General features: G+C 47.5%; 1 protein-coding gene across 1 annotated transcript in view; it reads right to left on the minus strand.

Annotated features, from left to right (window-relative positions):
* Nucleotides 1-25,550, minus strand: part of PRKCH (protein kinase C eta) — a 154,772-nt gene that overhangs the window by 86,569 nt on the left and 42,653 nt on the right. The window contains exons 2-3 of the mRNA XM_063118234.1: nt 18,838-18,901; nt 1,278-1,428 (exon numbers count right to left, since the gene is read on the minus strand). Coding sequence (XP_062974304.1) covers nt 1,278-1,428; nt 18,838-18,901 — 215 coding nt within the window. The remainder of the gene's footprint in view (nt 1-1,277; nt 1,429-18,837; nt 18,902-25,550) is intronic.

Below are 25,550 nucleotides of genomic sequence, written 5' to 3' on the forward strand. Positions count from 1 at the left end.
GAGCGCTGACTTTGCTCATGGCAGGAAATCCTAGGGCATTATGGGTTCCCTTGTACATCTGATGGGGAGCAGGTATCTGTTGATGAGATAATGGGACGTCACCTTACGCTCAGCTTGTATATACGAGTAAATGAACCTGGGCCTTATCTACACCAAGCAGAATATAGCAGTATGAAAGTGGTATATGGTATACAACAGTTGTCAGCGCACTTCAATACCACTATAAAGCGGTACTGTGGCTCCTGCCTTTTACGTACCGCTTTCATAGTGCAATATCCTGCTTGGCGTACATCAGGCCCTGGTATCACAGAAATGCCGTACATTTCCAGCGACTTTCTTCCAGGGAAACTGAACCCTGAGTAAGTGTTGCAACCCCGAAATATCTTACCACTCAGATGTGGGGTGCACACGTGTAACAATATGTACCCCCCCCCCCCGGGAAGATATCCGTGAAATAATCACATATTCTTCCCCTCTTTGACCTTGTCTCACATTCATCCCCTTCCCTTGTGCCAAATTTGAGATGGTAAACATTTCAAGGCAGAAACGTTTCAACCCCATCAACTGGACACAGGACACACCTATTCATGCAATTGCAAGAACCATTCACGCAATTGCAGAAGGTTATCAGTGGCTACTAGTCCTGATGGCTAAGTGCAACCTCCAGTATCAGAGGCAGTAAGCCTTTGTGCACCAGTTGCTGGGGAACATGGGTGGGAGGGTACTGGTCGACAGCTGGTTGGCCGTTGTGTGAACAGAGTGCTGGACCAGATGGACCCATGGTCTGATCCAGCAGGGCTCTTATATTCTCATCATCCTAAATCCTAAATCAGAGCTCAATTTTTCCAAATTAAAGCTGCAATTCTCAGGGTATCAAAACTCTACACTTCATACCGCATTCTACATCAGCCCTCCTCAACCTGGTGCCTTCCAGATGTGTGGGACTACAACTCCCATCCACTCCCAACGATGGGAGTTTAAGGTCACTGCATCTGGGGAGCACCAGGGTGAGAAAGGCTGCTCTACATGGTGGGATGCTGGGCAGATCCCTGTCCAGACAGGATGCAGCCTCCAAATCAGACACCACTCATTTGGCCGTGTCCCCCCCACCCCCCCACCCCCCTCCAAAAAAGGGTTGGGCAGGTTTTTATCTATCATCCATTGTCTCCTCTCCATTTGATTTGCCAATAGAACCACTTGCATGCAGGATGACACCCAGCAAAGGGATTAAGCGGAGACAGTGGCCCGCGGGACGACAGCGTTTAAGTCCTCCTTACCAGATAAATTCCCGGCAGTGCGAGCAGTACGTGGGTTGCCGCAAATAGGTGGCCATAAACTTGTGCCCGTTGACCTGGTGGACTCGCCGGCGCATGGCCCGTTGGCGCTTGCGGGTGAAGTTTTTGAAAATTCTGTCCCTCTGGAGAGTTCCTGCGCAAGGAAAGAAAGTGGTTTAATCAAAAGAGAGAAAGAGAAAAAAGCTCTTTATTGTGTCCTAGCAAATTGCCATTATACACAAACACAGAATAAAACACTATACAAATTAAAACTCCACCAACAAACCATTAAGAGTTGAATAGTTTCCCATACAGCTTTTAGACTTCGTGGCACGTATTTGTAGAGCACTGACAAGGAATTTGGAAGTTCTAAAAGATACATACTTCTCAGCATCAGGCAAGAGGAAACAAGCCTTAACAAGGAATGGCCTTCCCTTGAATGATCTTAACAACGGATGAATGTGTATTTGGTTCTGAGATCATTATACATAGAGCATTCTAGCAGTTCATAGAATCATAGAATAGCAGAGTTGGAAGGGGCCTACAAGGCCATCGAGTCCAACCCCCTGCTCAATGCAGGAATCCACCCTAAAGCATTCCTGACAGATGGTTGTCCAGCTGCCTCTTGAAGGCCTCTAGGGTGGGAGAGCCCACAACCTCCCAAGGTAACTGGTTCCATTGTCATACTGCTCTAACAGTCAGGAAGTTTTTCCTGATGTCCAGCCGGAATCTGACTTCCTGTAACTTGAGCCCATTATTTCATGTCCTGCACTCTGGGAGGATCGAGATCCTGGCCCTCCTCTGTGTGACAACCTTTCAAGTACTGTATTTGGAGAGTGCTATCATGTCTCCCCTCCATCTCCTCTTCTCCAGGCTTAACATGCCCAGTCCTTTCAGTCTCTCTTCATAGGGCTTTGTTTCCAGACCCCTGATCATCCTGGTTGCCCTCCTCTGCACACGCTCCAGCTTGTCTGCGTCCTTCTTGAATAGTATCTTCAATTGATACAGAATTGCAACTGCATACTCTATCCTTCTTAGGAACCCCCTTGTGCCGACCCATCGAGTCTGCCAATGGAAGAGCATTTAATCAAAAGAGTCGCAACGCTTCTCCTTCAAACGCTGCAGGTTCGCTCTCGTGTGCCGCTGCTTTCCTTTGATTTTCAGCCACAACAGAGCTCAGTGCAATTTATCCTTAAGCACTTTCATCCCCTTGCGAATACCTCTGGCTTGATCCTTCGCTTCATCGTTCTCTCTGCTCCTCGACCGTCACTCTTCTTTCTAGATCCAAGATTTCGACCCGTGTGCTGGCCTCCCCCATAAAATCTCCCCCATAAAATCTCCCCCCTCTCTCCAAGGGTCGGCGGGCCACAGAACAAAATCTGGCCCTCCTGGCATCCCAAGCCAACCTTCCGGCATTCTCCAGATGGCCCTTAACAGAGATAGCCTAGCTACAGTTATCCACGTTCTGATAACCTCTGGTCTGGATTACTGCAATGCGTTATACGTGGAGCTGCCTTCGAAAACGATCCAGAAACTTCAGCTAGTCCAAAACAGGGCAGCGAGATTGTTAACAGGAACTGGCCAATGAGACCGCATTAGGTCAATACTTTTCCAGCTGCAATGCCTGCCAGTCGAAGTCCAGGGCCAATTCAAAGTGCTGGTATTAACATTAAAAGCCCAAAATGGCTTGGGGACAGGCTATCTGAAGGATCACCTCCTCCCATATGTACCTGCCCAGATCATCTTCAGGGGTCCTTCTCTGGGAGCCCCTGCCAAAGGAAGTGAGGCAGGTGACTACCAGGAGGAGGGCCTTTTCTGCTGTGGCACCCTGGCTCTGGAATGAACTCCCTAGAGATGTTCACCTGGCACCTATCTTGTACTCTTAGAACATAAGAAGAGCCATGCTGGATCAGACCAAGGGTCCATCTATTCCAGCACTCTGTTCACACAGTGGCCAACCAGCCATCGGCCAGGGACCCACCCACAAGCAGGGCACGGTGCAACAGCACCCTCCCATCTATGTTCCCCAGCAACTGGTATATACAGGCTTACTACCTCTGATACTGGAGGTTGCACTTAGCCATCAGGACTAGTGACCATTGACAGCCTTTGCCTCCAGGAATTTATCCAACCCACACTTTAAAGCCATCCAAATTGGGGGCCGTCACCACATACTCTGTACAGCACCATGTACATTGATGGTGCTATATAAATAAATAATACTAATAATAATCTTGTGGTAGTGAGTCCCATAATTTAACTATGAACTGTGTGAAGAAGTACTTCCTTTTATTTGTCCTGGATCTCTCCTCCAGTCAGCTTCATGGGATGACCCCGGGTTCTAGTATTATGGGATGAGGAGGAAAATGTCTCCCTATTCACGTTATCCACTCCATGCATGCATAATTTTGTACGCCGTGGCCATAGCTAGATGGGGCGATATCCCGGGGATCTCCCCAGGATCATCCCTGTGGGTTCACATGATGCACAGGGGATCCCGGGAGCAGGGAGGGATGATCCCACCCTTTCCCCGGGATCTCGTCGTACACTTCTAGCCTGCTTTCTCCATGGTCTCGGGCTAATCCTGAGACCGTGGAACGTGTGGCTGGGCGTCCCGTTTTGTCCTGGCTCCTCGTGAGTAAATGCAAGGAGCCGGGAACCACACACGGGTCGCAGAACTCCTCAGGAGCTCTGTGCCCATCAGAGGTGGGGTGGTGGAGTGGGGAAAGTATTTTTTTTAAAAAAAAAACTTACTATTTTTCACACGAACGCTCGTGCACTCTGTCCGCTTTAACAAAAAAACCACAAAATGGCGGGCGCGATGTCGCGTGTCACGTGTAGACCAGGGCGACGATCTCGCGATCATAAAATCGCTCGACCGTCGCTGTAAAAACCTCTGGTCTAGCTGAGGCCCATGTCTTTAGCATGCTCCACCGACATTGCAGCTGGTATTTTACCATCCTAGCCTTTTAACTTGCTGTTTAAAATCTGTATCTCAAATCTCTACATTGCTGGTTGATTATGCTGGTTGTACTTTTATATTATGGTTTTATACTGTGGTTTAAGTTTTATACCTAACTTGCATTTTATGGTTTTAATTTTTGTGAATTGCCCGGAGGTATAGAAACGCAGTAAATAAATAAATAAATAATCTCTTTCTCTTGGCTCCAACCACCAATCAATCGCTGTTTCCCCAGTTTTTGTGTAATTCCACCACCACCCACATCTAAAAGGTTGAAATGCGTCCCTAAGGCTTCATTGCTGGCTATAAGTGTTTTAAGCTAAAATACGCAGACATTCTACACAACTGTTAAAGATACAGGAGCCCAGTCCTCCTTTCCATAGGGTCACCCTAATTTTACTGTTATTTTTTTTAAAAAAGGGTTCACAATGTAAAAAGGTGCTATGAGACAGAAGCAAAAGGCAGAAAAGAAGGAATAGAGCAGAAATAAGAAGAGAACAGCTGCTGCACTGAGTGATGGATTTTTAAAAACCTGTTATTCATTTCTTCCAGGCCTTCAAAAGGACTATTTTTAAAACCACCCAGTGGGTACTTCCTATTTCCACACTGATGCATGGTTCCCATAGGTGCCTTCACGGGAGCTTGGATGTCATTTTGCTCCGTGACTTGATTTGTAATCCAGTTCTTTTTAAAGGGAAAGAGGAATGCAACACCTTCAAAACCACACTCAGAAATCCCTCAAAGGGACAGGGCCTGGGAGTGAATTCCTCCAGCGAATAAGAGGAAGAGGAAGAGGAGAAGGAGGAGGAGGAGGAGGAAGAAGTTGGATTGACACTTTGCATTTGCTCCTGTTGGAGCAACTGAGAGCAGCTCCTGCTTCTTTCAAGATGCAGCCACTGCCTGCAATGGTGAAAGCAATGGCATTGCACTGCTACTCTTATGCTGCATTCTATCCCTGGCCAAAGAGGCACAACCGTTATGACATAGGAACATCAGAAGCTGCCTTATACTCTCAGAATTTTAGTCCATCTAGCTCAGTATTAAATGAGTACCCAGCTAGCTGGGGGAAAGGTAATAACGGCCGGGGAAGGCAACGGCAAACCACCCCGTTATAAGGCCTGGCAAGAAAACGTCAGCGAAAGCTGGCGTCCCTCCAAGAGTCAGTAATGACTCAGTGCTTGCACGAGAGGTTCCTTTCCATTTTTTCCTAGCTCAGTATTGTCGACACTGACTGGCAGCAAGGGCTCTCCAGGGTTCCAGGCTGGAATTTTTCCAACCCTACCTAGATGTCCAATTGTTATTTTAATATTGTATCAGTTGTACATGTTTTTTTAAAAAAATCAGTTTTATGCATTTTATGGTATTTTTGTGTTTAATATTGTTCCCCGCCTCGATCCAGAGGGAGAGATGGGTAAGAAATAAATAAATAAATTTTTATTATTATTGATGCTGGGAATTGAACTTGGGACCTTCCGCATAAAAAGCAGGCGCTCTACCACTGAGCTACGGTCCCGCTGCTTCTTATTTACTAGCAAATATACCCGTCCTTATGATAGGTGCTATGTTTGCATGTGTCTCTTTTAGTGAGTGGAGGACCGTTTGCGCCTCTGTCAGTTCGACACATCAGAGATTCTTCGCGCTGCCCCCCACAATAGCCGTCTGCAAAGATGTCACAGAATGCAGCACGTTCTATTTCCCATTGCCAAAGAAGTGAGTGGCATCATATGACTGATATCAATGACAATCAAAGACACCATTGGGAATATTATTATTATTTATTTATTTATTTATTTATTTATATAGCACCATCAGTGTACATGGTGCTGTACAGAGTAAAACAATAAAATAGCAAAACCCTGCCGCATAGGCTTACATTCTAATAGAATCGTAATAAAACAATAAGAAGGGGAAGAGAATGCACCAAACAGGCACAGGGTAGAGTAAAACTAACAGTATAAAAGTCAGATCAAAATCAAGTTTTAAAAGCTTTAGAAAAAAGAAAAGTTTTTAGCTGAGCTTTAAAAACCGCAATTGAACTTGTAGTTGGCAAATGTTCTGGAAGAGCGTTCCAGGCGTAAGGGGCAGCGGAAGAAAATGGACGAAGCCGAGCAAGGGAAGTAGAGACCCTTGGGCAGGTAAGAAACATGGCATCAGAGGAGCGGAGAGCACGAGCGGGGCAATAGTGTGAGATGAGAGAGGAAAGATAGGAAGGAGCTAGGCTGTGAAAAGCTTTGTAGTTCGACAGGAGAAGTTAATATTGGATTCTGAGGTGAATTGGAAGCCAATGAAGAGATTTCAGAAGTGAAGTAACATGGTCAGAGCGGCGAGCCAAGAAGATGATCTTAGCAGCAGAGTGGTGAACAGAAACCAACGGACTGATGTGAGAAGAAGGAAGGCCGGTGAGAAGAAGGTTGCAGTAGTCCAACAGAGAAATAACCAATGCATGATCAAGAGTCTTGGCAGAAGAGACAGGCAAAAATGATCGAGTCCTGGCAATATTATATAGGGGAAAATGACAGGATTTAGCTACTGCCTCAATATGAGGAATAAAGGAGAGCGAGGAGTCAAATATAAAGCCAAGACTACGAGCTTCCTTGACTGGAGTAAGTGTAACATCATTGACAGTAAGAGAGAATGAGAGATGAGGGGAAGGTTTAGGAGGAAAAACAAGCAATTCAGTCTTTGCCATATTAAGTTTCAAACGACGATGAAGCAACCTAGCTGAGATATCGGAAAGACATGCCGAGATACGATCATGAACATCAGGAGAAAGTTCCGGAGATGAAAGATATAATTATGTATCATCGGCATACAGATGATATTGGAGACCATGAGACTGAATAAGATTACCCAAGGACAACATGTATAAAGAAAACAACAATGGGCCAAGCACCGAGCCTTGCGGAACCCCTACTGAAAGGGGAAAAGAAGAAGACGAGCTGCCATTAGCCAACACGTTGAAAGAGCGACCCGCTAGATAGGAGGAAAACGAGGTATAGACGGAGCCACAAAATCCGAGCTCGTGAAGGGAATCCAAAAGAAGATCGTGATCAACCGTGTCAAAGGCTGCAGTAAGATCCAGGAGAATAAGAACAGAATAAAGGCCTTTAGACTTGGCAATAAGAAGATCACTGGTAATCTTAGTAAGGGCTGTTTCAGTGGAATGCAAAGGACGGAATCCAGATTGAAAAGGATCCAGAGCAGAGTTACTAGAAAGAAAATCAAGACAACAAGAGTAGACCACACGCTCCTGGATCTTTGAAACAAAAGGCAACAAAGAGACAGGACGGTAATTAGAAAGAGAAAGCACATCAAGAGTAGGTTTTTTGAGAATAGGAGAGACTGTGGCATGTTTAAAAGCAGAAGGAAATGAACCAGAGGATAAAGAAAAATTAATAATATGAAGCAAGGAAGGAAGGATAGCAGGGATAAGATTAATAAAGACCCGAGAAGGAATCGGATCAAGAGAACAAGTGGAAGGCTTCGAAGAGTGCAGTATGCTAGACAGTTCACCAGCTGAGACTGTTTTTAAAACCCCAGCCAATGGTGTGGTGATACATTTTGAACCGCAGGGGCTCATCATTTCCACGCCCTGAAGGAGAGTCCAAAAATGCAGGCAGCTGTGTAGACCCATCTCAACAAACCAGTTCTAAAAACATATGAACATCAGAAGAGCCATGCTGGATCATACCAAGGGTCCCTCAGAGAGGGACCGCCCAGAGAGCTCCGGCAATGTCTCCCTATCCACATTCTTCACACCACACATAGCAGATGATAACAGCTCTTGCTGCTCCACCAGGAGGAGGCCTTTTGTAACATGAATGGATCTTAACTGCCCATTCAAGGGCAAGCCACCCCAGAACACTTTGTATTACAACAGGGATAGCTCACAATAATATATTGAACTTGTTCACACAACAGGACAGCCTACCATGGGTTATTTAACCCACAGTGAGGCTGTGGTGTGTGCAGGTTGTGTGTGGCCACCATTTTGAATATGCAAAGCCCATGTAGGGGCTGTCGTATTGAGTGAACCCAGCAAGCATGGGTTGTGCAAGGGTTAAACATCCTTCGCATAACCCATGGTCTGTTTGTTTAACCCTCGCATAAGCCACGCTCACCAGTTTCACATGAGACAATCTCCAAGCAGTGGTAAGATATGTAATATGGCACCCGTAACTACCATGGCTCATCATGAGTTACATAACCCACAGCAAGCCACGGCGTGTCATTCAAACTTGGGGCCTTCCTAGACGAGGCCTTAGCGCGCCTTCTGTCCCGGCTTCCCTGCTGTGCGTCCAGATGACGCACAGGGGAATCCGGAGACAGGCCGCGCTGAGGCCTTCTCCAACGCGCCATAAGCGAATTCGCTTATGGCGCGCCTTTTCCCCAGCTCCGGCCTGAGGCCGGAGCTGGGGAAGGTCTAGGGACTTCCGTGGCTTTTTGCGGCTAATCGCTTACTCACGAGTAGCCACAAAAAGCCGCGGACTGGCCACAGCGCTGAGCGCTGTGCCCATCGGCCGGGGAGATCCCGGGAGGGAAAAGGAGGGGAGACGACACAGGACACACGCACGGAGGGAAAAGGAGGGGAGATGACACAGGACACACGCACGGAGGGAAAAGGAGGGGAGATGACACAGGACACACGCACGGAGGGAAAAGGAGGGGAGATGACACAGGACACACACACACACGCACGGAGGGAAAAGGAGGGGAGATGACACAGGACACACGCACGGAGGGAAAAGGAGGGGAGATGACACAGGACACACACACACACGCACGGAGGGAAAAGGAGGGGAGATGACACAGGACACACGCACGGAGGGAAAAGGAGGGGAGATGACACAGGACACACGCACGGAGGGAAAAGGAGGGGAGATGACACAGGACACACACACACACGCACGGAGGGAAAAGGAGGGGAGATGACACAGGACACACGCACGGAGGGAAAAGGAGGGGAGATGACACAGGACACACACACACACGCACGGAGGGAAAAGGAGGGGAGATGACACAGGACACACGCACGGAGGGAAAAGGAGGGGAGATGACACAGGACACACACACACACGCACGGAGGGAAAAGGAGGGGAGATGACACAGGACACACGCACGGAGGGAAAAGGAGGGGAGATGACACAGGACACACGCACGGAGGGAAAAGGAGGGGAGATGACACAGGACACACACACACACGCACGGAGGGAAAAGGAGGGGAGATGACACAGGACACACGCACGGAGGGAAAAGGAGGGGAGATGACACAGGACACACGCACGGAGGGAAAAGGAGGGGAGATGACACAGGACACACACACACACGCACGGAGGGAAAAGGAGGGGAGATGACACAGGACACACGCACGGAGGGAAAAGGAGGGGAGATGACACAGGACACACACACACACGCACGGAGGGAAAAGGAGGGGAGATGACACAGGACACACACACGGAGGGAAAAGGAGGGGAGACGACACACGGGACATGGAGGGAGAGAAAGCAGGAAGGGATCAGGAGCGGATGGGGGGGGGTTAACTAATAAAAAACCCTTACCTTCTCCGCAGTCTTCGGGCGCACGTGGCCCCTTTAAACTTTTTAAAAAATGGCCGGCGCTGCAGGGCTTCCGTCGTCCCTGCGCGTTGTGCGTCTAGGAGGCTGGGCGGCGCGCGTTAAAGTTTGCACGCCGTCGCCCCGCCTCCCTGCCGGCTTATCCCGGCAGGTCTAGCAAGGCCCTTGGTCTTTGTCAGTGGGAGAATCCATTTCCCACTCCAACTCGTCAAGCTACTAGAGTGCAGCTAAATTCAGAGGGAACAGGGAAATCCAGCAGATGTCGTCATCATCCCTGCTAATCCCAAAGTCCTGGCATTTCGACCCACGAACCCTGGCTCCAGTGCAACACTGCGCCCAGCCACTGAGAGTCAACTCTGCCCCAGGACAGCCATGTGTAAATCCGCCTTGCAGCCTCTGCTACCTGTGCTTTTATACACAGCTAGCTCCTTCCTATCTCTCCTCTCTCATCTCACACTATTGCCCCGCTCGTGCTCTTCGCTCCTCTGATGCCATGTTTCTCGCCTGCCCAAGGGCCTCTACTTCCCTTGCTCGGCTCCGTCCATTCTCTTCTGCTGCCCCTTATGCCTGGAACGCTCTTCCAGAACATTTGAGAACTACAAGTTCAACCGCAGCTTTTAAAGCTCAACTAAAAACTTTTCTTTTTCCTAAAGCTTTTAAAACTTGATGTTGTGCGGACTTTATACTGTTAGTTTTACCCTACCCTGTGCCTGCTTACCCTACCCTGTGCCTGTTTGCATTCTCTTCCCCTCCTTATTGTTTCATTATGATTTTATTAGAATGTAAGCCTATGCGGCAGAGTCTTGCTATTTACTGTTTTACTCTGTACAGCACCATGTACATTGATGGTGCTATATAAATAATAATAATAATAATAATAATAATAATAATAATAATAATAATACACGGGTCCCAAGTGATGAGACCACCATCTCCCAATCACAAATTGACATGAATAAGTTATTAGACCACCCATTCACCAATTAGAAGTTAGGTGTCTCCCCCTCCCCAATATCTCACGTGTTATACCCATGGGGTTCATTAAAACATGGCTGCCATATGGGCGTATTATCTTGATTGGCGTATTAATGTCTAGCACAACTTCTTCGAAGTCACGTTCCTCTTTGGACATATTTGGTCAGATCTGCCCGAACTCCTCCTCCCAAGTGTCACGTTTGCTCAGTATTATGACTTTCCATGCCCAACTTCGAGTGAGGACATTCTCTTATCAGCAGGTGCACACCACGAGATGTCAAAACAAGTTTCGTTCCTCCTAGTGGATGTCTGAACATGCTCAGTTCTCTCGTTCAGCTTGCTCACACATTCTCCCGGCACACTGTGACCTTGAATGTGCTCTGAGAAGCCACTTGTAAAGTCCACTGTGATTTCCCCCCACTTTTCTTCAAAAACAGTCCTGCAAGTCTTAGCTAGAGTCTTAGGTCATAGCTAGACCTAAGGTTTATCCCTGGATCGTCCAGAGGTCAAACCTGTTCATCTAAGTGACACACAGGGGATCCAGTGCTCAGGCAGGGGCGAACCCTGGATGATCCCAGGATAAACCTTAGGTCTAGCTGTGGCCTTAGTTAATGGTATAAAATCAATTAGCATAGAATCTAACTTCAAGGTCTTCATGTCCATGGCTCAGGGGTCTGGAATATACCTCTGAGGGTCTTTCAGAAATGAGTCTGGGGTCTTTTAGGGGGTCTTCTTGTAAATCCCCACTCAAGCCATTCCACATTCCAGAGCAAATCATCCATATTTAACCTGAAGTAGCCTTCTTCATGCAGCATAATTTAACCCTTTTAGGACCAGGTTAACACCGTGTCCTAGGACAGCTCTCCTGACAGTGTCCTGTGTTGAAGTCCCATCCAAGTTCAGTTTAAAGACACAAAGCCATGAAACAGGGAGAGCAGTTAAATGGAAGAAATATGATACACTGGGGTAGAAGAGGACAAAGGAAGGAGCCATGCTGGATAATAACCAGAGTCTGCGGAGGGGTCCCTACTGTTCCAATGACCTTGGCCGTAAACCTAGAAAGAAGGAAGAGAAGGCCAAACCAGTAGGTGTGGGAGACACATCCATTTGCAAGCTGGTTCCCGTATTTACTAGCTTGTGGATGTCCTTTCACAGAGGAAACTATTCAATGTGCAAATCACGAGATCCATCTAATAGCAACAGTCAGAACTTTCTGCAGTGAATTCCCTCGTTCAATTATTGTAAATCCCACTCGCTTATACTATTCATGGAAAAGCTGTCTAGACGGCTATTGATCTCTTAAATTTACACATCGAAGAGTTTCCCCTAAAGGAAGGGGGGATTCAGGAGTTGCAAAATCTATAAATACGTTTGTAATTAAAATCGGTTGCACCTATCGATGGGTCTCTCTTTAATCCTAGACAGGCTTACGAGCAGGTGAGGGAGAAGTGTGAATTAAGAGTTTTCCCAGGTCTAAGGCTTAGACCAGCCTTCCCCAACCTGGTGCCCTCCAGATGTGATGGGAATACTTGAAAGGGCTGGCTTAGACCCTTGGAAGTAGAACTTGGGAGAAAAGGGTGCCTGGTAGATTAGAGGGTGGGGCCTGCCCTCTTTTGTATCTGGTCACTCTAGTATAGCTCCTGCAGCTTTAATTGTTGTGATGAAGAGGGAATTTCCCCAGGTTCTCTATCTATACAAATGGCACCTGCTGAAATTCCCTTTCCTATACAACTGTTAAAGATACAGGAGCCCTGTCCACCTTTTCATATGATCAGCTTACGTTAAGAATTTTGAGCTAAGCATAATGGCGCAGCATGTTGTGTAGGGTGACCATATGAAAAGGAGGACAGGGCTCCTGTATCTTTAACAGTTGCATAGAAAAGGGAATTTCAGCAGGTGCCATTTGTATAGATAGAGAACCTGGGGAAATTCCCTCTTCATCACAACAATTAAAGCTGCAGGAGCTATACTAGAGTGACCGGATTTAAAAGTGACCGGCTTTAACTGTTGTGATGAAGAGGGAATTTCCCCAGGTTCTCCATATATACAAATGACCCCTGTTGAAATTCCCTGGAATTTACAGGAGCCCGGTCCTCCTTTTCATAGGTTCACCCTACACTAACCGTTTGCTTCAAAAGGGCTAGTGGCCTAACCATGGCTTAGCGTGTTGTCTGAATGGGGTCTATGTTTTTATGTTTTGCTCCCTGCTTGTGGGGTTTCTGTGGAAGCTCCTTCTCCCTGAATGCTGCTTTGGATCTTGGCCCCGGCCTGGTTTCAGGGAAGCATCTTATAACGGCACACTTGGACTGACAGCCAGCTCCCTCATCGCCATGTTCTGGTACCCAAGTGCCTGGAGCCAAAAATGCTTGCAGGGGGAGTGAGACTGACATTACTCAGCATTCAGGAACCAACATCTCTATTCAGCCTTCCATCTCCCAGGACTGAAGGGCACACAGAACAGTCAGCTTTCAACCAAGGATCTCAGCAACTTGAGAGGGAGCCAGGTGTAGCGGTTAGAGTATCGGACCGGGACTCAGAAGGCCTGCGCTCAAGTCCTAACTCAGCCACGAAGCTCACTGGTTGCCTTTGGGCCTGTCACTGTCTCTCAGCCTAACCTACCTCACAGGGTTGTGGTGACGAACAAATGGAAGAGGGCGATCATGTACGCCACCTTGGGTTCCTTGGATGAAATGACCAGAGAGAAATGGGATAAATTAGGGTGACCATATGAAAAGGAGGACAGGGCTCCTGTATCTTTAACAGTTGTATAGAAAAGGGAATTTCAGCAGGTGTCATTTGTATGCACACCACACCTGGTGAAATTCCCTCTTCATCACAACAGCTAAAGCTGGAAGAGCCCTGCCCCTTGACCAGATTCAAAAGAGGGCAGGGTTCCTGCAGCTTTAACTGTTGTGATGAAGAGGGAATTTCACCAGGTGTGGTGTGTATACAAACTGACACCTGCTGAAATTCCCTTCTTTATCCAACTGTTAAAGAAACAGGAGCCCTGTCCTCCTTTTCATATGGTCACCCTAAATAAATAAATAAATAAATAAAATAATCAATCCCCCCGCAAGCACTGGGGTGACAAGAGTGGATTCATCTTTCTTGGGAGAAACAGTCCAGCACGGCCCATCCCTGTGACCTTACGAAAAAGGCGGCGTTTTCCTTGATGATTCACCAGCCTTCCTCTCCTGCAACATCCGGATTCCCCCAAAGGAACCCAATTCCTGAAGAGGCCCGGCCCAAACTGGCACAGTTACATACCACAGGCAAGATTATCTGCGATTTCTACATGAGAAAGGCAGCAAGAATGTGACACAGGTTTCTCTGCTTGCATGTTGTTTATACCTTTTTCCCACTCCTACGGGCGCAGAGGAAGGGAAGTTGAAATATTTCTCCGCCAAGTCACTTTCATATTCAGAACAAATGCTTTGGGTGAAACCTATGATTAGGGCAGGGCCAACAGGCAACTGTGGGTGTGATTTTCCCCCCCCCCTTATTTCACACCACACATCCAAACATCTCTAGGATATTCGGGATGTCTACAAACAGGGGGTGGGGTGGATCTATTTTCCACTGCCCCAGGTCTATTCCTAAATGTCCTTTGGTGCAATGGAAGGTTTCCCCCCACACACTCAGTTTAATTGCAGTGCAGGGGACAATTTTCAAGGCGGAGTGAAGCTGGGGAGAGGATTAACCTAGGGTGACCCTATGAAAAGGAGGACAGGGCTCCTGTATCTTTAACAGTTGCCTAGAAAAGGGAATTTCAGCAGGGGTCGTTTGTATATATGGGGAACCTGGGAAAATTCCCTCTTCATCACCACAGTTAAAGCTGCAGGAGCTATACTAGAGTGACCCGATTTAAAAGAGGGCAGCTTTAACTGTGGTGATGAAGAGGAAATTTCACCAGGTTCTCCGTATATGCTACCTGTTCTGCATTGCTACCTGTTCTGAATTTCTACCTGTTCTGGTGGGCCTTGTGTGGCGCAGAGCGGTAAAGCAGCAGATTCTGCAGCTGAAACTCTCTCCGCCATCCTCCTGAGGTCGGTAAAATGAGTACCCAGCTAGCTGGGGGAAAGGTAATAACGGCCGGGGAAGGCAACGGCAAACCACCCCCACTATAAGGCCTGCCAAGAAAACGGCAGCGAAAGCTGGCGTCCCTCCAAGAGTCAGTAATGACTCAGTGCTTGCACGAGAGGTTCCTTTCCTTTCCTGGTGGGGCTGGCATTTAAATTGTTTCAGTACCTATGGGCTCATCTACACCAAGCAGGACATTCCATTATGAAAGTGGTATGAAAGCGGTATATGGTCTGTGTCAATGGGCCCCAACAGTTGGTCAGTGCACTTCAATACCACTATAAAGCAGTAGTGTGGCTCCTGCATTTTATATACCGCTTTCATAGTGGAATATCCTGCTTGGTGTAGATGAGCCCTATGTCCTTTCTGCAGCAGCGAAGAGCTTGGCAAACAATATTAAATGAATGGCCTAGGTTTTCCATAAACCTGTAACCACAGGTGATAAGTTAATCCTATGAGCAAGGCAATTCAATCCAGGACCCAAGATAAACATTTCAATCCCTGCTCTTGCTCTCTAAACATATTATTTAGGATGATTCTTTCCTCACCCCTTTGTTGGGGTTCGTCAGCATTTTCCATGCCCAGACTGCAGGCAACATGTCAGAGAGACACTTCTGTACTTCAGAAGCAGGCATATAAGCATCTGCAAATAGAGCAGAACTAGTCCTGTTGCATGAAATATTCAGGAACCGGCCCAATAAAAATCACATCAGCCACCCCACTAGCTTTCCGGATTTATTCCTTTTGATCTGCTTGACTCGCGGAGAGTTTCAATTTGTCTTTGCGTTAAACTGAAGACCAGAGTCAAAAGCTGACAAATGGACGAAAGTAAAGCCCTATTAGCTCTGTTAAGTCACAGAGCTGGGCTGAGCTAGCACAGTGATTAGGAGAAGGTGTTCTGGGAAATTCCCCTTTCAAACCTCACCTTAAAGACGAGCTGACTAGGTCAGCCTTCCTCACCAAGGTGCCTTCCAGAAGTTTGGGACTTCAATTCCCATCAGCCTCAATCGCCATGGCCAATGGCCAAGAATGCTGAGAGTTATCGTGCAAAACATCTGGAGGGCACCAGGTTGGGAAAAACTGCATTGGATAAACCTCATGCTTTAGGGCCTCCTTCCCCCAACCTGGTGCCCTCCAGGTATGTTGCACTGCAAAAGACATGAGTCGGTGCAGTCCAACACATTTGGAGGGCTCTAATTTGGTGCAGGAGGCTTTGAAGTGTTCTGAGTCCTCACCTCCCCCCCCAAGTTGAGGTCAGAGGAGGCTTTTACTCACATGAGGATCAGTATAAGCCATCCATGTGACTGGGAACTCTGCTTTATCAGGAGTTCCCAACTGCACAAAGTGTTTGACCTGTGTTATTATTATTATTATTATTTATTTATATAGCACCATCAATGTACATGGTGCTGTACATGGTGCTGTACATGGTGTTCAAGCGACGATAAGTTGAAGCTACCTCTGGACCCATGCATGCCACTCAACAGAGGGAGGGGCTTAGAGGGCAGGAAGAGGAATGTCGAGGGCAGGGTTAGCATGAGTGGCATCACCCACTGGAGGCTGTTGGCTGTGATGTCAGTGGGGTGGTGAATCCACTCCGGGAGCCAGTCAGAACTCTAAAGGAGCTCTCCAAGGTATGGAATCACTTTGGATAGCTCCTTTAGAGTTTGGACTGTTCAGACTGAAACCCGGAGTGGATTCAATGCCCTACGGATATTGAAGAGCCCCCACCGGCAACATGTCTCTTTCCTGAACCATCTTCAAGCTGCTGTCCTAAATTCCCTACCATTCACTGGAGGGAGTTAAGATTCTGGTATTGAGAGACAGAGAGAGAGAGACTTTATCCACTTACTCCACACCATACATCTCTATCACGTCCCCTGTTACTCTAAACCACGGTTACGCAACCTGTGTTGCCGGGGGCCACATGCAGCCCTCGGCCACATTCCATGCAGCCCTCAAATTCATTTCAAATTAATTAATTTCAAATTAATTAACTTGCATGCAATCCCTTTAGACCAGCCTTCCTCAACCTGGGGCGCTCCAGATGTGTTGGACTACAACTCCCAGAATGCCCCAGCCAGCTCTGCTGGCTGGGGCATTCTGGGAGATGCAGTCCAATACATCTGGAGCGCCCTAGGTTGAGGAAGGCTGCTTTAGACCTCCAGCAAGAGCAACCTGTCTCTTTTCTGACAGCCCGCCAGGTGGGAAGGACGAGAGAACGCAAGGAAAGTGCGTGGCAGGAAGAGAAAACGGGAGCCCTACTCACCTTTGGCTCAGGCCCTGCCCACCGCTGCTGACTTTAGCCTTAACTAAAAAGCCCCAAATGTTGTAACCTGTTCCCATAAGGGAGTTGCTCCAGCTGCCTGATCCTCCCCATAAGGGATTCAAATGGCAGAGAAACTGCTGGCGATTAAAGAATGCAGCACCCACTTCTTCCCTGTTGCTTCTCCAATGGGGTAGTTCACAGGGGCAAAGCCCTGGGACTTTCTGATTAGCCGGGACGCTGCTGACAATCATATTCTGCTTCCCTTAGACTTCCCTGTTCCCTTTGAGCTTAGCTGCAATCCTCACAGTACATGGGGGGAAATGCATTTCCATCACCACCACCACAACAACACATTGTTCTTTCCAGTATTGTGCTGGTATTGACATTTAAAGCCCTAAACGGTTTGGGGCCAGGTTATTTGAAGGAACGCCTCCTCCCATATGTACCTGCCCGGACCTTAAGATCATCCACAGGGGCCCTTCTCCGTGAGCCCCTGCCAAAGGAAGTAAGGCAGGTGGCTACTAGGAGCAGGGCCTTCTCCGCTGTGGCACCCCGGTTGTGGAACGAGCTCCCCAGAGAGGTCCGCCTGGCGCCTACACTGTACTCCTTTCGTCGCCAGCTGAAGACCTTTTTATTCTCTCAGTATTTTAACACTTAATTTTAACTTAAATTTAAATTTTACTGTTCTAACTCTGTATTTTAATCTTATATCAACTTTGCTGCGTGGTTTTATCCTGGTTGTGCTTTTTATACTGTATTTTGCAATTGTGCTTTTAACCTGTTGGTTGTTTTATTATGGTTTTCATTTTTGTGAACCGCCCAGAGAGCTTCAGCTATTGGGCAGTATAAAAATGTAGTAAATAAATAAATAAAAAAATATAAATAAATAATAATTCTTGTAATGCCAAGCATTTTGGAGCGGCTTGGCCTGCAACGGGCAATTTAGACCCGTTGGCTTTACTACATTCATAGACCCCATTCAGACGACTCGCTAAACCATGGTGGTTAAGCACTTTGAGCTAAACTTAGAATGCCGTGCGAACCATGACTTAGAATGCCCCTGTTCAGAAGACACCTTAAACCAGGGCTTTAACCACAGTGGCTAAAGCCCTGGATTAAGGTGTCTTCTGAACAGGGCCAATGTCATGTGAACCCTTTCTCACCATGATGGCTACATAACCACAGTTTAAACACAGTCACTATTTGCTGCAAAAGGGTTAGCAGCCTAACCACAGCTTAGCGTGTCATCTGAAGAGGCCCATGAATAATACAGAGAGAGCTGGGGGTGGATCAATGCCATGGCATTTTGGACTCTCCTTGCCAGTACGGCTTCAGTCTTTTTCGCTACGCGGCTGTGCTTTTCCACTCCAAATTCTCCCCGCCGTCCTCTTTGGAATCGTCTCTTTGCAAACACAAAACACCCAGCATCAGGTCTCTAATAGACACTTTGCACCTCCTGTGCAGTTAGAGCTTGTTAAAGGAAATCTTTGCTCCCATCCAACTCTACCCTACAGTCATTCTGACAGGGATCCTTGGACTACATGACCCTTTGGCAATTATGACATCCTTCTGTTGTGTTCAGCAGCCACAGGAGACTCCCGTGGGCCACCGCCAGAGGCTAACAGCGTGATAAGTGGGAGCACTAAAAATAAGACTGCCAATGAAATGGGGGTGAGGGTGGATGGGATATGGTCTTCCTCTTACCTTCAGTGAAGCTGCCTGAGAGAGTAATTGCTACAAACACTTTCCCTTCTGGTTCCAGATCCACCTGTAGGAGAAGGAGAATAGGGAGAATACATGGTCAAATGGAGCTTGAAAATAATCATGTCCTGTTCAATGTTTCCCCGGCCATTAACATTTCTCTAATCATCTGCAAGGTGAGGATCGCACCGAGTACAGAGAATTTGAACATAAGAATAGGGTGACCCTATGAAAAGGAGGACAGGGCTCCTGTATCTTTAACAGTTGCATATAAAAGGAGATTTCAGCAGGTGTCATTTGTATATATGGAGAACCTGGTGAAATTCCCTCTTCATCACAACAGGTAAAGCTCCAAGAGCTATACTAGAGTGACCAGATTTAAAAGAGGGCAGGGCACCTGCAGCTTTAGCTGTTGTGATGAAGAGGGAATTTCACCAGGTTCTCCAAATATACAAATGACACCTGCTGAAACTTCCTTTTCAATACAACTGTTAAAGATGCAGGAGCCCTGTCCTCCTTTTCATATGGTCACCCTAGGCTCCTGTATCTTTAACAGTTGCAGGAGCTATACTAGAGTGACCAGATTTGAAAGAGAGCAGGGCTCCTGCAGCTTTAACTGTTGTGATGAAGAGGGAATTTCACCAGGTTCCCCATATATACAAATGACACCTGCTGAAATTCCCTTTTCAATACAACTGTTAAAGATGCAGGAGCCCTGTCCTCCTTTTCATATGGTCACCCTAGGCTCCTGTATCTTTAACAGTTGCAGGAGCTATACTAGAGTGACCAGATTTGAAAGAGGGCAGGGCACCTGCAGCTTTAACTGTTGTGATGAAGAGGGAATTTCACCAGGTTCCCCATATATACAAACGACACCTGCAGAAATTCCCTTTTCAATACAACTGTTAAAGATACAGGAGTCCTGTCCTCCTTTTCATATGGTCAGCCTACATAAGAAGAGCCCTGCTAGATCAGACCAAGGGTTCACCTTGGTCTGTGTGAATAGTCCACACAGTGGCAACCAGCTGTCTACCAGGGACCCACAAGCAGGACACGGGTGCAACACCACCCTCCCACTCATGTTCCCCAGCAACTGGTGTATACAGGCTTACTGCCTCTGATACTGGAGGTAGCACATAGCCATCAGGACTAGTAGCCATCGATAGCCTTCGCCTCCAGCAATTTATCCAATCCCCTTTTAAAACCATCCAATTTGGTGGCCATCACCACATCTTGTGATAGTGAGTTCCATAGTTTAACTATGCACTGTATGAAGAAGTCCTTCCTCTTATCTGTCCTGAATCTCCCACCAATCTGCTTCATGGAAGACCCCATTGGGTTCTGGTATTATGGGAGAGGGAGAAAAATATCTACACCGTGCATAATTTTGTATACCTCTAGCATGTCTCTCTTTACCCTCCTTTTTTTCCAAGCTAAGCAATCTAAGTTCAGGATTTGAATGTTGTGTAAAGGCTCAGGCCGCAATCCTACACCCATCATTTACCTGCGAGCAAGCCCCACTGAATATAATGGGCATTTCTTATGAGGAGACAGATATAGGGTTGCACCATAACAATCTGTTCCTTGTTTATTTCCAAGTCAAGGCAACCAAATATGGAAATGAGGCAGTCAACCATGGACGGATCTCTACCATTAGAAGGGGGAGGGGGGGAATATTGCATTTATAACCTACACTTCCTCCAATAGGTGCAGAGTAGTACTCATGGGTCTCCTCGTTCCAATTTATCCTCCCAGGATAGGTTAAGCTATGATTAGCCCAGGGACATGCAGCGAATGTCATTGCAAGGCAAGGATTTGAACTCAGGTCTCCCCAGCTCTAACTAACACTCACCCAGCTTCCCCCAATCTGGTGCCTTCCAGAGGTTTTGGACTCCAACTCCCATCAGCCCCAGCAAGCTCAGGTAATGGGTCGGGAATCCTGGGTGTTGTAGTCCCAAACAGCTGGCCAACACCAGGTTGGGGGAGGCTCCTCTAACCAATTGGCACACCCACCAACCTACTGGAACTAAGCCCATAATCAGTGGAGGCTGGTGACTCCGAAGTCAGTGGGGAGGTGAATCTGCTTTGGGTTTCCATCAGAACCAGTCAGAACTCTGAAAAAGCTATCCCAGGTGTGATGAAGGTGGGCCAATGAATCCACTCTGGGTTTCAGTCAGAACTCCGCACCTGGGATAGCTCCTTTGGAGTTCGGACTGAAGCCCAGAGCGGATTCACTGGCCCACGGGCCTCGGGGCCACCAAGCCTCCACTGACTTCCACAGAAGTGATGGGACAGCATCCTCAGCCGAACCTGAGGACAGCTGGCCAGGCTACGGAACAGAGGGCAGACCGTGTGTCACACACAGCTTGCTCGCGCTCCAGCCCTCCGCAACCGCCGTCTGAGGCAACTGACTCACTTCTCCTTATGTCTTTATGGGCCACGGGATTCGAATAAAAAAATAAAGCAGACATAGCAAATCCGATGCCTACTTCCCCCCCCCCCACCCTGAAAACAACCACTTGTTGATTTTCCACAGGTCTCCACAGAGCCTGCGTTTGTATTTTGTTATCCTTCGGCCGAAACAGAGGTTCAGTAGTCCAGGAGGGTTTGGGTTATTAGCATTCCTTTTATAGCAGTTCTCCTCAGATCTGCTGAAGTTCAAGCCACCCTGTCACATGCCAGCTATAAAAAGCTCCCTGTTAATTCTCTTTTTTAAAAAAAATCACTGCCACTAAATGTAAACACGAGTCTCACACCACGGGTAATATTTGCAACAGTTGAACATATTCTGAAAATAGGGCTCTCTGGAGAGATGACTCAAAGGTTTCCACCAGCCTTTCCTCGTGCCCGAACTTGCAACCAGACCAAAAATAAGCAGTTTGTTTTAACAAGACATAATTTTTTAAAAAAAGAAAAAAGGAAAAGAAAGGAAAGAGCGCCCATCGCAGTTTGCATAGTCGTCCTGAACATAAGGAGAGCCCTGCTGGATCAGACCACGGGTCCATTATAGTCCAGCATTCTGTTCACACAGGCCATAGCTAGGCGGGGCGAAATCCCGGGATTGTCCCTGCGCGTCCACAAGACGCACAGGGGATCCCGGGATCAGGGAGGGATGATCCCTCCCTTGTCCCGGGATCTCGTCCTACCCTTTAGGCCCGGTTTTTCCATGTTCTCGGGCGGAATGTGTGGCCGGGCACCGCAGTTTGTCCCGCCTCCTTGCAGTTCCTTGCGAGGAGCTGGGACCCACAGACGGGGCGCAGAGCTCCTCAGGAGCACTGAGCCCATCGACATGGGATGGGGGGAGCGACGGGAATGTTTTCTTTTTATAAAGAAAGCCAACAGGAAACCCAAAAGCAGGACCTGAGTGAAACTGCACCCTCCTGCCCATATTCCCCAGCAATAGGTGGGGATACTGGAGACAGCACACAGCCATTAGGACTAACAGCCATTGACAGCCTTCTCTTCCAGGAATTCCTCTAACCCCCCTTTTGAAGCCGTCCAAATTGGTGCCCATCACTATGCCTTCTGATAGCAAATTCTGTAGTTTAACTATGTGCTGTGTGAAGAAGTCCTTCCTTTGATCTGCCCTGAATCTCTCACCCATCAGCTTCATGGGATGACCCCATTGGGTTCTAGTATTTTCTCCACACCATGCATAATTCTGTACACCTCTATCCTATGGATTTGGCATAGAGGGAAACATACCATAGAACAACTCCAAGGGTTCTTAGAGGGGACAAGGACACTTTGAGGGGACATGGTAGAGGAACCCCCTGGCTTCTCCAGGCAAGGCAGGAAAAATCCTTGCCTGAAACCACGAAGACCCGCAGCTTCTCAGTGTCAACATTACTGGACAAGCTGGAGCGTGTTCAGAGGAGGGCAACCAGGATGATCAGGGGTCTGGAAACAAAGCCCTATGAAGAGAGACTGAAAGAACTGGGCATGTTTAGCCTGGAGAAGAGGAGATTGAGGGGAGACATGATAGCACTCTTCAAATACTTAAAAGGTTGTCACACAGAGGAGGGCCAGGATCTCTTCTCGATCCTCCCAGAGTGCAGGACACGGAATAACGGGCTCAAGTTAAAGGAAGCCAGATTCCAGCTGGACATCAGGAAAAACTTCCTGACTGTTAGAGCAGTACGACAATGGAATCAGTTGCCTGGTGAGGTTCTGCCCTCTCCCTACTAGAGGCCTTCAAGAGGCAGCTGGACAACCATCTGTCAGGGATGCTTTAGGGTGGATTCCTGCATTGAGCAGGGGGTTGGACTCGATGGCCTTGTAGGCCCCTTCCAACTCTGCTATTCTATGATTCTATGGACAAGATGCACCCAGGTTCTGACTCAATAGAAAGTATGTTCCTACGCTGATCCTATTTTGAAATACAAGTTTCGCAGGAGATGATTTGATGTTAACCTTAAGAAGTATCAATAGCCACTGATTCCCAGTCAACCCACAGATAAGAAAAACGATCAACCCTAAGCACGCATACCAGTGAGTAATCCCCATTGAACACAATGGGATTGAAACTGCCAAGGAAACATGGGTAGGATTGTGCTGGGGAATTGTTTAAGTCCTAGAAAGTCAACTCACAGAGGAGCAGGCCGCAACGGTGAGTTTTCAACTCCTCCAGATTTAATACACGTTTCTGCCTTATTAGAGGAAGTAAAAAATAAAATCCATTTGACAGTGTCCCGTGCACAAGGCATAAGAATGGGAGAGACCAAAACGTACACCTTATTCAGATATCTCGCTAAACCATAGTGTAGGGTGACAAAGAAGCCATGACACAGAAGCTATGACACTGATGAGTCCCCTGTGTGTACAAGGCTGTCACAATATTAATGCCGTAAATACTAAAATGGGGTGTTTTGATATGGAGGGACCCAGCCCCCTCCTCTGATTTTTATGTGAGGCCCCCCCAGGGTGTGTGATTTTATTGAGGGAGGGTTGTGAAGTCCACTCCTTAAAGAGAAGAGAGGCCACACTAATATTTTCTAATACCAAGATTCTAGAAGCCTTGGGGGAAAAAACCTATTCTTTGCCTTATTATGAACACACCCTAGATGTCTGGTGAAGATTACAGCACCACACATATCCGTCAGCTCTCACCTCGCAAAGTCTGTCTCTAGAGCTTATGCTTGGGGGGGAAATTAAGCGCTTTATGTCTCACTGATTTTAAAGGCAGAGTGAAACTTGGGCTTAATTCCCCCACCACCACCATTAAAAATGAGTGGGACTTTCCAAGTCCCAAGCATAAGCTAAACTATGCCCCATTCTATCATTTTGTGAACTGCCCAGAGAGCTCCAGCTATTGGGCGGTATAGAAATGTAATAAATAAATAAAAATAAGAAGAGCCCTGATGCTGGATCAGACCAAAGGTCCATCTAGCACACCATTCTGTCCACACAGTGGCCGATTGATTGTGTGACCAGGGACCCACAAGCAGGACATGAGTGCAACAGCACCCTCCCAACCATGTTCCCCAGCAATAGATGCACATAGGTTTGCTCCCTTTGCTCCTGGAAGTAGCACATGGCCATCAGGACTAGTAGTCAGTGATAGTCTTCTCCAGGAATTTATCCAAACCCCTTTTAAAGCCATCCAAATTGGTGGCCATCACTACATCTTGTGACAGTGAATTTCCTAGTTTAACTATGTGCTGTGTGAAGGACTTCCTTTTATCAGTCCTGAATCTCCCACCAATCAGCTTCATGCGATGACCCCATTGGGTTCCAGTATTATGGGAGAGAGAGAAGAATGTCTCCCTATCTATATTCTCCACACCGTGCATGGTTTTGTACACCTCTATCATAAGCCATACCCAGGGCTGTGTGTGCTGGACTCTCGATCAGCCTTCCCCAAAGGTAGGCATGGTCGGGCACCTGCCAAGGCCCCACCCCCAGCAGCGGCCAACAAGTCCCCCTGGATATGCTCATCATCATGATTATGAGTTACAGCAGCCTTCCTCAACCTGGGGCGCTCCAGATGTGTTGGACTGCATCTCCCAGAATGCCCCAGCCAGCAGAGCTGGCTGGGGCATTCTGGGAGTTGTAGTCCAACACATCTGGAGCGCCCCAGGTTGAGGAAGGCTGAGTTACAGGAAGCCAGATTCCTGCTGGACATCAGGAAAAACTTCCTGACTTTTATTTATTTATTACATTTTTATACCGCCCAATAGCCGATGCTCTCTGGGCGGTTCACAAAAATTAAAATCGTGAAGAGCATAAAAACAACCAGCAATCTAAAAACACAAATACAAAATACAAAAATTGATATAGGCTAAAATATGGAATTAAAACAGCAAAGTTTAAAATTTAAGTTAATAGGTGTTAAAATACTGAGAAAATTTCTGTTAGAGCAGGACAATGGAACCAGTTACCTAGGGAGGTCGTGGGCTCCCCCACCCTAGAGGCCTTCAAGAGGCAGCTGGACAACCATCTGTCAGGGATGCTTTCGGGTGGATTCCTGTATTGCGCAGGGGGTTGGACTCGATGGCCTTGTAGGCCCCTTCCAACTCTGCTATTCTATGATTCTATGATCATTGCCGCCTCTTGCTCTGGCCCAGGCAACATTAGTAGTGAGAAGCAGGAGCAGTAGATGCGACAGCTTGCTTGCTCACTGGTTCTCTGCCTGCCTGGCAGGTACATAGTAGCAATGATGAGAAAGAACAAGAGCAGTCAGTGAGAATACAGATTCACTGATGAATGGGCAGGCA

This window comes from Elgaria multicarinata, chromosome 2, assembly GCF_023053635.1.
Source record: "Elgaria multicarinata webbii isolate HBS135686 ecotype San Diego chromosome 2, rElgMul1.1.pri, whole genome shotgun sequence".
In the NCBI taxonomy this organism is placed as follows: domain Eukaryota; kingdom Metazoa; phylum Chordata; class Lepidosauria; order Squamata; family Anguidae; genus Elgaria; species Elgaria multicarinata.